Raw genomic sequence first — 17,561 nt, 5'->3', positions numbered from 1 at the left:
CTAGTTTAGAAATAGATTACGTGTGAGAATTTAAAAATGTAAAACAAAACATTTGTTTAGAAATAGATAAATATTTCAAGAAAAGAATGTGAGCTGTCAAGTTTATTATGAAATTTTAAATTGAAAGAATGCATCTTATAAGATAATGTTTTTAACATATTGGATAAATAGGTTACTGAGAAATAGGAAAAGTTTTGGGACACGTATGTCCAGGACGTGGAAGAATGCACATGTTTTAACATGTGTATGACGTCACGGAAAATAGAAAGTTCTAGGAATAGAAAAAAACTTTAGTTAGAAGACAGTCAGTGAAGAAACTCAGAGAGAGAGAGTCAGACGTCAGGAGCGAGACGTCACTTCAAGAAAAAAATGTGAAACTTTGAATTCTTGATGATGGAATCACGGCCGTGTGAAGAATAAACCATCAAGTGTTTTTTGTAAAGCTCGTCTTGTGTCTTATGATTCTTACCAAAAAGGTAAAGTCCAATTGTATTATATATTTGTGTTATATGTCTTTACATACACGTACAACATCATAATGTCCGAACTGTTTGAACACTGTGTCCTCACTCAGAGAGCTTTCTTCTCCTTCTTCCATCAGCAAGATCAAGAAATGAACATTTTCATATATAAGAATCATAATATGAACAATCTCTCCTAACAGGAACTATCTCTTTAGAACTCTTACAACAACTTCTCTCTCTCTCTCTCTGAGTCTTACAACATCCCTCACTGTAATAAGACTCTTTCTAAGCAACTCTCACTAAGCCTCTCTCTCTCACAAGAAAAAGCATCACTTATAATAAGACTCTAAGACTCTTTTAATGAAACCCCCTATGCAACATATAGACACTATCGAGAAAGGTCATCAGCGAGATGTCTATTCTCATTACATTTAAACTTCTGCATCTTAGTACGGTCAGGGGAGCAAGAAACAGGGAGGGCATTTCAAAGTCTAGCAGTTGACGGAAGAAACTATTAGAGTAGAATGCTTTCTAACATCTAAGAACCTCTACGGTTAAGAGGTGGGATTTTGCTGCATTCCAGATTAGTTGTAAGTATTGACGTAGAGAGGGCACAAGTGCTATGAGCACATTCCATTAAAGAACTTATAAAACAGGCCCAAAAGATGCAACATTGTAGTAATGGGACAGAATTTAAATCTTGGTGGATAGTACATGATCACTAGCTGTGTGGCAACCGCCGTAAGATAAATGGCTTGTAAGGTGTAGATTTATATAGATAGGGAATATAATAAAATGCATTAAAAATAATCTTGTAGCCATAGCAAGCATGTAACAGCTGGATTATCCGTCCTAGCACAACTTCATAATACAGGGATATAATTGTTTAGACACGAAAACCTGTCAAACCAATGAAAAACATTACCATCGTGAAAACTATGTGAGAATTGATTTTGTATGATTAACATTATGAGCATGTTAATTTTGTGGAGGAAAACTCCCATCAACATAATCTTCATTGCATACTTGTTAACTTAATTGAAATCATGTGGTTAACAACAAATCTTCAATAATTTCTGCATACTAGCTAATTTCTACTACCTAATTTATACTACCAAATTTATATGACATAATTTATACTACATTCATAATGCATAATAAGAGAATAGATAGAAATCTGATAGTGGCTCAAAGTCTTTTGTCACATTGTCGAGTCATGTCATCCTTGGTCTTTTGATAATCTTTATAAATGTTACATGATAAGGGTTGTCCCCTTTTCATGTAAGTATAAAAATAGAGAGATTTAGTTAAAATGAAATAGAATAGACGAAATTCGAACCTCGTAATTTAGGTTTAAAAATAGATTACGAGAGAGAATTAGCAAATGGAATGTGAAAACAAACCATTGTTTAGCTTAGAGATAAAATAGTTTCAAGAAAAGAATGTGCATTGTCAATTCTGTTATGATAATTCAATTGAAGAATACAACTATAAGATAATTTAATAAACATGTTTTTAACATATTGGAAAAATAGGTTACTGGGAATATAGGTTAAAATTCCTTTTGTAAACAAAGGAAAAAGTTTTGGACACGCATTTCCAAAACACGTGAAAGAAGACACATGTTTTAACATGTGTATGACGTCATGGAAAATGGGAAGTTCTCGATATAGTTAGAAACTTTAGAGTTAAGCAGAGAAACTGAAAGAGAAACTGGGAGAGAGTCAGAGAGAGTCTGAGGACGACAGACGACAGTCCAGACATGGGATTCGAACGTCTAGAAGCGAGACGGTCACTTTTGAAACTTAGAATATGAAGCTTTGAATTCTTGACTCAGAAAACTACGACCGGTCGGGAGAAGAAATAAACCCATCATGTGTTTTTATAAACGTCGTCTTTGTGTTGTAATTCTACCAAAAGGTAAAGTGAAAATTGTTATTATATGTCTTGTATATCATGTGTTTAAAAATGTCTTTACATACACGTCTCGACATCTCATATCTACAATGTGAACACTAAGACTCTCTGAACACTGTTTCATCACTCAAAGAGCTTCTATTACACTTCTAAGTATGAACATTTTATACATATGAATCTCGTCATAACATGAACACGGAACGCAACAACATCTCTCACAACATCCCTCTTAATAAGACTCTCTAAGACTCTCTAAGACAATCACTTTAATAAGACTTTACAACGAACAATAATAATAACAAACTAATAATAATAATAATGAACTATATAACATAAAGACTTAATATGCAGATGCTTTTTTATGGCAGTCTCACTAAATAGCTAAACCATGACGATCTTAGTTTAAGTATAACAGCATTCCATGGTTTTGTTTCAATGCAACTGTAGATTCTTGGGCAGTTGATTTTGATGGCTCTTTTCTGTAGCTTCCTTTGAAACACATCAACGTTGTATTCTAATGTTTTTGTCAGTGTTCACAGCTCTGAATTGTGTACTAGAAGTGTATAACATTGTTAAAAATGTATTAAAATTCTGAGAATATTCATATGTTTGTGTTAATTACTGTTTAGTCCAATGACACTACCATCTATGGTAGCACATTTAAGACAGTAAACGACCAAGTTCTCTCCGATTCTCTCTCCTCTGATCTTGATCACATTGTACAATGGGGAAAGGAGTGGCTGGTTACTTTTAATGCATCTAAAACCAAGCTTCTATCTTTACATCATCAACGTTCTGATCCCTATCTGGCATCAATTAAGATAAATAGCTCTCGTCTTGGGGAGTCCTCAAGTTTTGACAAGCTTCTGGCTTGACCTTTACTCCTGACCTTAAGTGGAATACGTACATCAAATCTGTTGCCAAGGCCGCTAGAAAAATGGTCAGATCCTTCTATCGATCCAGTAGATATCTCACTGCTGATGCAATTCTCTATCTATATAAGAGCCAGGTACGTCCAAGGATGGAATACTGTTGACAGATCTGGGCAGGAGCTGCTAGAAAGGACCTGTCCTGCTTTGATAGGTTTCAAAATAGACTTCGTGGCCTGGTGGGAGATGTTCTTTTCTCTTCGCTGCAACCTCTATCTCACAGAAGAGATGTTGCGAGTTTGTCTCTGCTTTATCGTTATTTTTATGGAAAGTGTTCGACTGAGCTTCAATCTATGGTCCCCCCTCACCAAACTTTCATAAGAAACACTCGTCTAGTTGAAAACACTATCAATAATTTCCTCCACTCTTTATCTGTGTCTAAACCTAAACGTAGATTTCATGAACAAAGCTTCTTTCTTAGAACTGCACGTCTGTGGAATTGTCTTCCGTTTTCCTGCTTTCCAGCTGTATATAATATGGTTGTCTTCAAGTCTAATGTAAACAAGTTTCTGGTGAGCTGTTCCACTTAAGTTAACAAATTTACCGAACTTCAATTACTAACGATTACTATATTGCCCTTTTGACTACTGTTCCCTCTTTAACCCTTATCCTTGAGTGGCCTCTCGGCCTTGATAAGTGGTGACGCCTATGTAAAAAACAAAAAAACATGATACACATTATTGGTTTAACACCAAATCAAAAATAGAGGACAAAGTATAAATTTTAATAGATTTATTCAACAACTTACAAAACAAAATGGTAAGGTAAAAACCGCAGGATGCATTATGATTAAAGTCTGATGCAGGACATATTTTGTTTACCTCCTTAATTTATTTCCCCCCCCTAAAGGCAATAACTTTTCCTTTTTTAATCCAAGGGAAATAACTTTATCATTTTTAGATTGTACCTTGCAATTATCTGTGGTTTAAATCTAATTAAAATAAAAATAAAAAAAATCTAAGCATTTCATGTTCCCTCAAGGATCCATTTTTTAATGTCTTAACAAATCACCGCTTAATCAATGCCTAAATGGATAAGGGTTAATGAGTTTGTTAGGTGAATGGTGAGGATTAGTTACGATGATTGAAACTAGTTAGAATTTCATTAAGAGAACTGCTCAAGAAGACTTTGTTAGCGCTGTACTTGAAAAACGACCATTTTGTTGCCAGCTAGCAAGTAAACCTGCGATATTGTGTTCCACAGATGTTGGAGTTCATTTACTTGTTGGATTCGCAATGTTCAATGATTGCAACTGTTTGCTTCCATTATGTATTAGTGTTGGCGTATATTTTAGCTGATCAAAAGGTATATGTACATTTCTTTCTTTCTCTCTTTATATTTCTCATACGAGGGGTGTGCAATAAGTAATGCCCCTGACCCACTTTCCATAGCAGTAGAGCAACGAAACTTGGCACAGTTATTAGTCTTTCTCTACATAGGAACCACCCAGAGTTATGCATTTTTCCCATCGTTTGATGCAGCTCTATTTTTCTTTGTAGAACACCCCAGGTTGGTCCTCCAACCACGACGTGACTTCAGAAATCAAGGCTGCATCATCTGGGAAATGCTTTATTTTCAAAAACAACTTCATGACTGAAAGTCAGGAGAGTTGGAGGATTGGGAAGGATTTCATAACCACACGCCCATGCTTCTGATTTGGCGATATGTGAGTTGTGGAGCAGAGCATTGTCCTGCAGGAGGAGGGTACCTTTGCTGATTTTGCCCCGCCTCTTGATTTTGATAGCTTCCCTTAATTTCCTCAAAAGTGAAGCATAATAGGCTCCTGTAATTGTGGTACCCTTTGCCAGGAAATCTATCATCACTACTCCGTCCTGGTCCCAGAAGATTGTGAGCATGACCTTGCCAGTGGAGGGCTGCACCCTTGCAATCTTTCAAGGTGGTGAGTTCAAGTGCTTCCACTGCATTGACTGGGCTTTGGTCTCTGGATCATAGTGATAGACCCAGGTTTCATCCTGTGTAATCAGTCTTTTGAAAAACTTTAACTCATCTTCTTGGCACATCTCCAAATTCATCCTAGAACACTCAACGTGTTCTTGTTTCTGGAATGGTGTGAGCAACCTGGGAATCAATCTAGCAGACAGCTTATGCATATGCAAATGGCCATGAATGATAGTTTCCACAGACCCTGTACTAATCTTGACATCTTGGGCTATTTGGCGAATAGTAATGCGCCGATCTTCCAAAATGGCATCCTCAACTTGATGGACAGATGCCTCATCAATGGTAGAAGGTGGGGCAACCATGTCTGGGAGCTGTTTCCACAGACTTCCAGCCATGTTTGAATTCACAATGCCAGCGTTTTATAAGGTCATATGATGGGGCATTATCACCGCAAGTTTCTTTCATTTCATCAAAAGTCTTCTGTGGTGTGCATCCTTTCAAATACAAAAACCGGATCACTGCTCGACATTCAACAGACTCCATTTCACACCTGACTCAGTTCAAACACATGTAAAACAGAAACCACAATTAGTTCAGAGCTGTAATTTGCCACATAACTCGTAGAGATATAAATTGTTGCACATGCAAAATTTCAGCTAGATCAGACAAATGGAAGTGGGTCAGAGGCATTACTTATTGCAAGCCCCTCGTATATATATATATATATATATATATATATATATATATATAATTGTTACCCTAGAAAAGACAACATGATTCCATTTCCGTTTGATGAAAACCGATTTTCTTCTTTTGTTACAAATCATCTACTAGTTGACCAGTTGTGTACAAATCAAAAGTGCAATAAGAGCTTTTATCATGTCTGAAAGTGACACTATGTTCAACAAGTGAGATCGGAGATGCGCTACTGTACAACTTATGCTCTCTACTGATCCAAATTATAACAACAGGACCATTGCCAGCACCTTCAAAATGCATTATTGGATTGGCACGAATAACAAGGACCCATAGTGATGAAAACAAAGTTTCTGGCCATGGTTTCTTTGGTGTGGTTTCAAGTTAGGGCCACATCATGCCACCTCACATCTTCAAAGTCAGCTTGAAAGTCAACACCAAAGTGTAACTGGATGTGTTAAAGAGTGTGGTGATCCCCTGGTGCAGTCAGATGGCTGCTGCGTGTGGACTGCTTCGTTTGGTTATACATCAAGAACATTACCAACATGACCTCTCACAACACCAAAACCAGCCAAGTTCCCACTGGCACTTATGGAAAAGACATGCTCCCAGTTTGTGACTTGTATTGAGACGGTGAATGAGGCTGAAGGTGGCTTCATTAGATAGATATCAGCTTTACTATGCAATCAAATTACTTGAATTAATTTTTTCAATAAAAGTTTTAAAATAAGCTATAGTGTTGTTTTCTTTAGGGAGACACTTTTATCATTCCACCTTGTAATATATATATATATATATATATAAAAAAGTGAACATGTCTGTGTACCTTTCCCTTCGCAATAACTCTGTCAATTTTTAGTCTACAGACTCGAAATTTGATCTACAGGGTACTGAGATTTGGGAAAATCGATGTGATCGGTTTTTGGTCTGAAATTTGGCGATTAAGGGGTCAAAGTTCAACGATTTGACCTTTGAGGACTCTAACAAACTCCTCCGAAAATTTTGGGTCTACGCACTTGAAATTTTAGATATAGGTTCCTTGGTACATGGATCTAACTTAATAATTTGATTTGAGCCCAAAACAATAAATTTTAAGGGGTCATAATAGGGGTCAAAGTTTTTTAAAAATTGACCTCTGCGGTCTCTTCCAAATTACTCAGACAATTTCTGGTCTAAATATTTGAAATTTTACGTAAAGTGTATTCAGAGATAGGGCAAGCTTTTTCATCAGTTTGGGTCGAAAATTTTTAGTTACCAATATATAAATGTCTGTATGTGTGTCTGTTTGCATGTCTGCCTTAAACTTTCAATAAAGGCGACGGATTTTACCAAGATCTGTATCGTTTTAAAGTTCGACCTTTCATACAACAAATATCGAAAAATTGGCTAAAAACATTAATATCTTCCCCTTCAACTAGGCACTTTTCTACAGGAGAGGGTTGCTTTTTTCGCCGATATTTTTTAAAGTTATCTTCTCCTTTAGATTGTCTAGCCCTAATTTAAAAAAATGTCGCTTCCGGTTTGGCGGTGGTCGTAACAGCATAAAAGTTAGGTTTTACCCTGTTCTTTTCCTCCTTTGCGGTACGGGTTCAAGCCAGCCTTTCTACTACCACTTTTTTTTTTTTTGCTCAACATACACATCCAAACACCCGGGCAACGCCGGGCTGAAATGCTAGTATATATATATATATATATATATATATATATATATATGTGTGTGTGTGTGTATGCGTGTGTGTGTGTATGCGTGTGTGTATATATACATGTGTATATATGTATATATATATGTGTGTGTGTGTATATACATGTGTATACATGTATATATATATATGTGTGTGTGTATATAGATATATATACGTGTGTATATATGTATATATATATATGTGTGTGTGTTTATATATGTGTATATGTGTGTGCATATATATGTGTGTGTGTTTATATATGTGTATATGTGTGTGCATATATATGTGTGCGTGTTTATATATGTGTATATGTGTGTGTGTATATATATGTGTGTGTATATATATATATTTATATGTGTGTGTGTATATATATGTGTATATATATATGTGTGTATATATATATAAGTCAAGGTGTGTGCATATTTGTCTTTTTGTACATGATTTGAGTAATTTGTAATTTTGAATCGCTTATGCAACACTCAAATTTTCAAGTCTTAAAACATTCTTTGCAGTTAATGAAAAAAAAAAAAAAAGAAATTTACGTGCGAATTTTGAACCTACAGACCACGTCATGCAACCCCCCCCTCCCAAAAAAAAACACACTATCAACTTACCCACAGTAGAATTTTCACGGCCCATTGTTCTATCATTATTGCTAAGCGACTATATGGAAAAAATAACTTTACCGATGATAAATTAAAATGTTTATCAGGGATATTCTGAGACAAAACTTAACTAAGATCACTCCCAGACTTATACACTAAAGTTCTGTAAATTTTAAAGAAAATCTGTTACTTTGTTTCGGAGTATATAAGGAACGAACACACACACACACACACACACACACACACATGCATTTATAGCTGACTACACGTACCAAGACAAAATTAATTTCCCAAAGAAAACAGTTTTGCACCATTTTTATGTCCCGTAAAGATTAAAATCATTACACAATGATACTGAACCGTATGTCTAGAATCCTTATTCTATTGATCAAAATTCATTACATCCTTTTGATTCTAGAAAATGTTTAAACTTCAGAATTTGAGCTGAAGGGTCTTAAGAAGAAATTGAAATTAAAGGAATATTGCTTAATTGGTATCTATGACTATGGATGAAATTCAATGCAAATCTGAAATCTTTGAATTTTCAAATGAAATATTGTATCCATATTATGCCCCCTAAAACCCCTTTAAAATATTCCATAGGAACTGATATTTGGGGGAATATTTATTTAATTCATATCTAATATCTATTGTAAAAATTTCACAAAATTCAGAGATATCTGAATCTCCATTGAATATTTTCATATCCTCTTTTCCTTTTGCATAAAATAAATTAAACTAAATCTAGCCTACATTACGATTCCTTACGCCTAGAAGTTGTGTTCCAAAATTCTTAATGATCGGTTAATTAGTTTAAAAGTGAAATATTCTGCAGTCTCCCAACAATTTGTTAACTATTCTTCTCCTTTTTCAGAATTCTTGGTATCAAAATTCAATGTACATCTGACAAAACTCACGTCTGCCAAAAAAAAAAAAAGAAAATAGAAAATGCTCTTCTGTAATCAACAAACTCTTTATTGAAACTGTCTGCCTTGCATATGCATATTAAATGCCCTGAAGTCTCGTTACCTCATGAGATCGCCAGCCTATAAGTAAACACAGCCGTCATTTTTTTCTTTATTCTTCTTCCCTGACGTGAACATTGCATACTTTACAAAATCAGATTCCTACTAATTTTTAATCACACTATACATACAAATATATAAACATAAACTACCTAACTTTATATATAAATTGAGATATAAAAATAACAATCTGCTTAGTTTGCTAGGTTTGGGATCATTCTTACCAAATTTCAAGTTCTTAGGTCTAACTGTCTAAAAGTAAATAACGGCCAGGCATACACATGAGTTTCTAATATTAGACTAGTGCTATCAGATTGGGCCGTCTGAAGATATTGACTTCTTGACTTTGTTATTGTTTTTTTTTACCTTTTTCTTTGCAAAACTCAGTCATGTTCTGCAAAGCCAAAAGCAATTTCCTCTACAAATGAAGCAACCTAAACATCATAAATAAATATTTGAAGATATAAAGAATTTGAAGCATAAAATCTTTTATCAAAATGGATGGATTCTACATTAAGTAACTTGACAAGGATTGATATCCCGTAAAATAAAACAACCAAATCAAACATATTATTTGGATTCATCGGACTACTATTCTCATCTCGAGTGTGAGAAAAGAGAAAAAAAAATCAAACATTATGAATAAATATTTAAATATAAAAAGAACATAAAATCTTTTACTGTAACGTTGCCTTTAATATGTTAACACGTCACAAGGAACATAAGAAAGGAAGAGGAAAGAACTTCAACTTCTATTTCAAGAAAAAAACCTTTATTCTTCATTCTCCCATCACGTGTGACTTCTCACTGCGACTGTGACATCACCCACGTCTTCTCTAACGTGATCTTCGGTCTGTGCACACATTCTTTTTATATTCTTTTTCTTTCTCTTTACTGCGATGTCATTTCACACATGGTTATGCATTTGCATTATGCACGTCCGCGCTCTGTTACATTACCAAAATGATTGAATTCTACATTAAATAACCCCAAAAGGGTTGATATGCTGTAAAACAAATCAATCAAATATTAGATTTTTGTTGAAATGAATATACTAATTTATCGATTTTCACCCACTGCCATGTCAAATGTCTGGTTATTTTATTGCATTCATCATCTTAAATAACAATTACATGTTTAACATACAAGGTCCATAATAGATCTTAGATTGAATCTATATATTTTATGTTACCTATCACCTTTACTTCCTCCTCTCTCTCTCTCTATTTATTAACAGTTGAAGGTTATATAAAAAGATTGGAATATTGGGGGGGGGTCTTCTATGTCTTAGAACTTTTTATTTACTCCCTAGATTATAATATCTACGATTTGCAAAGGGACGTCGTCTCTAGATTTATTTTGATTGACTTTTATAAAATTTGCGCTATTCTGTTCTGTTGCATGCTTGTTAGTGTTTATCATATAAAAGCAAAACTGAATCGAAATAAAAGTCATTCACTGGCCTTCCTGGTCACCAGAGTCCCCCGCTACTTGGGGGGAGCTGGTGTGGGAAACAAATACGGCGGAAAACTGAAAGCTTAACTGGCTTACAGCCAAACTTAAATGCATGATTTCAATTCTTTGCCTGCGTGAACACTTTCACTTTCTGCATGCCAACTTTTTGATCGCTAAATTAGAACGTTTTTCATTTCTTGTCCCGTCGTGGCCTAGCGGTAAAATGTCGCATTTCTTTTCTGCCTTCACGTTAAGGCTTCGGGTTCGAGCCTGCCTGCCTAGTACAACTTTTATTTTTGCAACACACACCTCCAAACACCTGGGCAAAAAAGAATAAAACAAAAGAGAATCTCGTCATGCTGCGTGTTAATCTCAAGAATTGGAAAGACGCCTGCAATTCTTTTACTAATGTTATTTTTGAAGATTGTAACGGAATGACAGGATTCTTTATTTATATATTTTAGAAAAATGAATTCACAATCATGATTGATATATAGGTTAACTTTTCTATTTACTTTTTCCATAAGCATCTTACACGTGTTTCATTGTGCATCTAGCTGATGTTGCCATCATACAAATCAGAAATAGGAAAATATTATAAACGGTCGCACATAAGTTGAGGAAATAAAAAGGAAAACAAAAATGGCCCCAAGGAAGGAAAAAAATATGAAATTCCAAAAATTGAAAAAAAAACTTAATAAGAAATATATCTCCATATTAAATAGAAATATCCCCTCAATTGTATGCAGAACACATTCCATTGTGTGTGTGTGTGTGTGTGTGTGTGTGTGTGTGTGTGTGTGTGTGTGTGTGTGTGATAGTGAGGTAATTGATATACATAAAACTATTTCGACTAATTATGTCAGCTACTCTATAACACAGGCTGCATTGACCAAAATGCAGTAAAAATAGAAATATTAATATTTATTAGGCAAATAGAGAAAGGCAAATGCAATGGAATAATTTTTTTAAATATTTGATTGAATGACAAACTGAAAAAAAAAATTTCAAAATGGAGATTCGTTTTACTCCATTCATTGCGAGAATTTCTTCAGCGGCATTAATTTTTTTTTTATAGACTTTCATTTATTCCAAATAAATGAAAGTGAATTTGTGTCACGAATGTGGGGTTATATATTTGGGGGCAGGGGAGAAAAGATTTCTATGCAACATTACTATTAAGCAGGTTTCAACTTGTCTGGAATAATTCTCTATTTCATTGCGCAATTCTGTATTGTCGTCCATTTTGTCTTTGTAGCGACACTATAATGATATCGGGATTAAATTGGTTTGACGTAGATGTTATTATTAAGTGAGAGTTTGACAGGTTTAAGTGTTCTAATTTTTTGGCTAGGAACAAATTGTAGTATCTGTTCTAATACTTCATTTCAGCTTTTCTGTCTTAGAAATCCTTCTAGACTGATGCAATTTATATTTTTGTCTACAATCCAGAGTCTTATTTTGGCTAACTGGATTTTCTCCACATAAAAAAACGACCTGATCTAACTCTGCCCTCATGGGGAGGCAAGTAAATAAGAACAATGTTCTGTTATTGTAAATTGTAGTGATGGTATGGGGGATCTTATCGGAAATGGCTAAATTGAAACAAAATATTCTGTTATACATTGTAAAACAATCTATGACTTTGTTTGCAGTAGGTTCTCAGAATAGTATTGGAGTGATTCCTGTTGAGGATACCATTATTGAAGATGTTATATTATTAAGTTTCTGAAGGTGAAAAGATTGTTTATTGTTTGAGATTCAAGTAAATATTGTTTGATTGATCAAGTTTGTAACCATGTCATTTGCCTGGGAGAGTAATTTGGTGGGTGTCCGTGTCATGGGGACGTTTCTAGAACATTGCTATGGCACTACCAGATCCTTGGAGTAAACAATAGGCACACTCCCTTCAATTATTAAGGAGTAATACCCCGCTGGGCTTACGGGCCTTTCATCTGCTTTTCAGGATTTCATCATCATTAATTCTCTTCAGAGAATTAATTATCTAGACTGGTACTGAAATTAAACACTCGTTCAGCCCAATTTTATAAACATCTGTCAAACCCAGCAAGAATCAAATCTGATTAATGATGCATTCTGAAGTTGCCATGTTTTAATAACACCTTTTTAAATTTTAATCATCTCTGCATGAATACAGAAAAAAAAGTCTGACATAAGGTTTTAAATGCGGGGAAACTAGCTTTCCAAAAGGGTGCCACAAGTTTGATGAGAGCTTTGGTCAACAATTGTAATGGATTATTTGTTTCATTGGTTGAGATTGGTAAAGTGTATGAAATGTGTGTCTCATTCAAAATTAGTGAGAGGCTTGCATTTTATTGGTGTGAGTTGCGGTGTCTCTTGCTTAAGATTAATGTGAGGTGATTGTTTCTTGTTTTTTTTTTAGAAAAAGAACAACTATACCATTCCATATGATTGCTTATGTTGTAGGAGATGGCCAATCCTTTATTTGTAATGGTATTAAACTGAACGCATGTACCCAAGACATGTAATTATCAAGCATTAAAGAATTAAAGAATAAAAGTACCAGAATCATGGAATCTAGTGATACGGTAAAACTTTTTCCCTTATATAAACTAGCATGGATACTCAGTGTTGCCTGGATCCACATAAAGTTCCATTTAGATACATCTGCTATCTAATTGTTATATTATTAAAAGCTTCTGAAGGTGAAGAGATTGTTTATTGTTTGAGATTCAATTAAAGATTGTCTGATTGATCAAGTTTGTAATCATGTGCGCTATTTCATTATTATAATTGAGCACTATTTCATTATTATATGTCAACTCCATTGTGGGCAACGTCGATACCTCCACAACCTCCCCACCAGATATTTCATAGAAGGGATACGAAGAGAAGAAGCTATTCTCTGAATATTGAGCACTTTTTGCTACCCATCCGCTGGAAGATCCTCTACCCCCGTCAAATTAAAAACAAATAAATGAAAACAAATTTTCTTTCAATCCAAGCAGGGAGTAACCGTGCAACCAAAAAACACGACCACACGTGCTTATGACGTCATAACGTTGCAAAATAGACGTTTTAAACAAGTGTTTATTTATTTTTTGATATTTTTATTATAAAACTCTAACACAGGCGATCTGGTGTGATTGCATCTGTTAAGAGTTGGAGTAAGTGTAACGTGGTTGGCACTTTTTAACATAGACCCGACCTTGTGTATGATAGTCTTGCAAAGAAACCAAGGAACGAAATCCAACACAAATTTTTTTTCAGTTGAAAGAAAAGGCATTTATTACCGGTCGTTTCCACACCAAGCAACCTGACATGTATTTTCCAAGCCAGCAACAATATGATCATATTCCTAGTTTGCCCCTTGGGATCAATTAACAGTTCCTTAGTCTTCAAATATAACCAGCTATTATGTCTGTAATTTGTTCTATATACGATTGTCTGAAAATATTACTAACAGTTTAGAGGATAAATGAGTCTTGCATTTTGTTTAAAAGTTCCTGCTGTACCACGACGTGGTTAAAAAAATTTGCTATGTTGACATGTGCTTAAATATCTCTCGTGCCATGTGCTTTTTTTCCTCTGTTTTTTCCTTCCTCTTCTTTCAATCCTGCTGTGACGTCATGCGTGCACCATGGCTTGGTCATTTGCATATGTTACATAAGCTCAGTCTATCAATCAAGTGTATGCAGTGTAATGTTGTATGAAAATGAAAACCGGCCAATAAGCATAGCAACCATGCAGAGAAATGATATGGAAATGATATATAATGTAGGTGATAAATAGAGGTCTAAATCTGATGACGTCAGAAGAAAATTAAATCTGGACAATATTGAAAAACAGGAGACTTTGTTGGTTTAATCACATTACAAGAGTTGATGACTTCTTGGGTTAGTAGATAGTAGGCTTAGTTGGCAGCAGAAAGCCATGGGTAACATGGAACGAAGTGATAAGAATGAACTTAAAAGAAAGATGGATACATAAAGACCTGGTCAGAGATAGTTTAATTTGGTAGTAGAATGTTGACCTAGTGATCTGTAATGCTTTATGCCAAATTTGGTACAATTATGTCGAGTAGTTTCAGAGCATATAAGTGACAGACACAAATAAAAAATATTCAATTATATTAAATTATTTTGTTTATTTTATCTCCTTTTAATTTTATGTATTTTAAAATCCTAATTATTTGTTTTGTAAAAATAAATATCTTCATTTTAATTTTCTTTTTTCTTTTCAGGAAAGTGTGGAAGATGTCATTGAACAGATTCAGGAAAGAATCCTTGCGGAAGGCGATGGTCCAGTGTATACGTGTGAAGAATGCCTGCTCTTTGCTTGGAAATTATACCAAAAAGCTGAGGTGGGAGTTTTTGCATTTCATTAACATAAACACTGCAAATTAATTTGACTTATTTCCATGGGCCACGCCTCTATCAAATAATTAGCATATTCGCTTCACTGTTATTTATAATACTATTGTGAGATTTACATTTAGGATCAGGTTTATAATCACTAGGGCTAGGACAACAGCATATTCTTTTCCTTGTTTTGATTCTCGGGTATATATCCATTGATATCTTATATATTTTTATGTAGAGTGATGTGGTTTTCGGTTGATTGTGTCTGTGTCGGATATATACTCGAGAATCAAAATAATGAAAAGAATATGCTATTGTCATGGCCCTACTAATCACCCCTTGAGATGCAACTTCTGCATATTTTAATTGTGAAACTGTAAGATAATTTTCAAAACGTTGGTCAGTGTTATAGATGTCCTTTCAACCATTGGCATTGCTTGCTTGGACAAAGTGATGCAACCAGTTGGAGGTGAAGGATGGCACAATATTTGAAAGTGAATTAGACGTGTGTGAATTGGAAATTTTCATTTTTATATTCTCTCACTACCACCCCAAAAAAGTAATGTTCTTTGTAATATAATGTTTATGGAGTTTTGAGATGAGGATTGATAATCTGTATAATTTAAGGCCTTTGCTAGGGTATGGCATAAAGGTCTACTCCACAAAATCTCCAGCTACGGTATAACTAAAAATCTCTTTTCAATTATTAAATCATTTCTCTCTGATAGGTTCATAAGAGTGGTGGTTGATGGGCAGAAATCAAAAGCTCACTATTAATGCTTAAGTCCCTCGGGGGTCCGTCCTGGGCCCAACTGTGGCTACCGAGAAAGAAGACCGATGCATATGCCAGCGTAACGTCACTTCCTAATTAAGTTGTAGGTATAGACAGCTTCCGGTATTCAACCACGTGGTCATGCTAACAGGCATAAAAAAATATGGCTACCCATATGTGTTACCGATTGTCCATGTATGTTCTAAAGAAAAAGAACAATTCTCCATTCGGAAAATAATTATTATAATTGCACATTTGGGATGATTTTAATCAAAATATCGTAAGTGAATTCGTGTTTGAACTTTTATTGGAGAAAGTCGAATATTTCATTTTATTTATTTATTTATTTTTTTACTGCAAAACAAACAAATTTTAGGGCTGTATTACTGTACACATAGATTCGAAAAAGTTCTCAAAAAACAAATATATCACAAATAAATGTTATCAAAGGCAAGATAAATTACTCTTCTACCTATCTGGGAAGGTTTTTAGTGGTTTTACTCACTTTAAAACGTGTAATCGCTTCGAAAATCATACAATGTTTATCAATATATTTTAAAAAGAAAAATGTCGGTATGTTTGTAACTTATCTTGCCTTTGATAACATTTATTTGTTATATATTTGTTTTTTGACAACTTTTTCGAATCTATGTGTACAGTAAAACAAACTCGTTATGTAAATTATTTACAATTAAAATGTTATAAAAAACAAAAAAATGAAGTTTTAAATATATTTCAAAGAAATGAATTACGCCCCGTGCTAAAATATTGATAATTCACCAATCGTAAAAAAAACAAAAAAACACTGCCGTGAAAAATGCTTACTTTAGGGTTTGTATTACTGTACACATAGATTCGAAAAAAGCTTCGATAAGTGGTAACTCCTTTGTAAAAAAAAAAAAACTTTTCATCTTGGTTGTTATTTCCAGAACATTTTGACTGATATAATCTCTGATTTTCTTCAAGTGTATCTTTTCGAATTTGGGAGCCCATCTTCTTTGCAGCAATCTTGGCAATGTCTTCTATGTGTTCGATTTCAATTCATGTTGCCTGTGAATGTTAGGCTGGAGAGTTTGAATAATGAACTCGCAGCTAGAATGCCATCATTCATGACAATCATTGGCTGAAAAGGTGCTTTGGACTCCCTGAAGGAAAGAAGATTGTGTGAAACTTGCAGCCGCATTTGGACGTTTCCAGCTGCACTATCGTCAATATAATTATAATTAACGGTATAATAATACACTTAATCACGTTTGTATGTACGTTATCACCTTCCACCTCCATTTTACCTGGTGCTATCAAATCAAGCTGTCTAAAGATATCGGCTACCTGATCTAAGATGCATCAAACATGTTATTGTTTATTACCTCTCCTTTTGGAAAACTCAATCATGTACTGCAAAGTCAAAAGCAAAAACAAGTTTTCTCCACAAAACAATCAAACACAAATATTTAAGGATATAAAAAAAACTTGAAACATAAAACTTTTTTCAAAATTACTAAAAAATAAAAAAAATTCAAAAATAAAACAAAACGACCAAATCAAACACCATGAATAAATATTAAAAAAATACAAAGAACTTGAAACGTAAACTTTTACCAAAATTACTAGACTCGGCATTAAATAACCCAAAAGGTGTTGCTAAAACAAAGCAACCAAACCTCCGTTTTAAAAAAGAAAGGAGGCGACATCGTTCGGTTTCCATTTATTTCCTTTTTTCAACTTCCCTATTACTGTCTTTCTTCATACCCCCGCCCCACTCGACTCTTCA

The 17,561-nt window shown here is 34.4% G+C and overlaps 1 protein-coding gene across 2 annotated transcripts in view; it reads left to right on the top strand.

The window, feature by feature from the left end:
- The window catches only part of LOC145290401 (uncharacterized), a 179,332-nt gene that overhangs the window by 41,510 nt on the left and 120,261 nt on the right, over positions 1–17,561 (top strand). For both annotated transcript variants that reach the window (XM_080136484.1, XM_080136486.1), the window contains exon 2: positions 14,901–15,020. In XM_080136484.1, the coding sequence (XP_079992610.1) occupies positions 14,901–15,020 (120 nt within the window). The remainder of the gene's footprint in view (positions 1–14,900; positions 15,021–17,561) is intronic.

Source organism: Euprymna scolopes, chromosome 2 (genome assembly GCF_053919585.1).
Source record: "Euprymna scolopes isolate OS-2025 chromosome 2, ASM5391958v1, whole genome shotgun sequence".
Classification (NCBI taxonomy): Eukaryota; Metazoa; Mollusca; class Cephalopoda; order Sepiida; family Sepiolidae; genus Euprymna; species Euprymna scolopes.
Note: the sequence above shows the minus strand (reverse complement) of the source record. Positions and strands in the feature narration are given on the sequence as shown.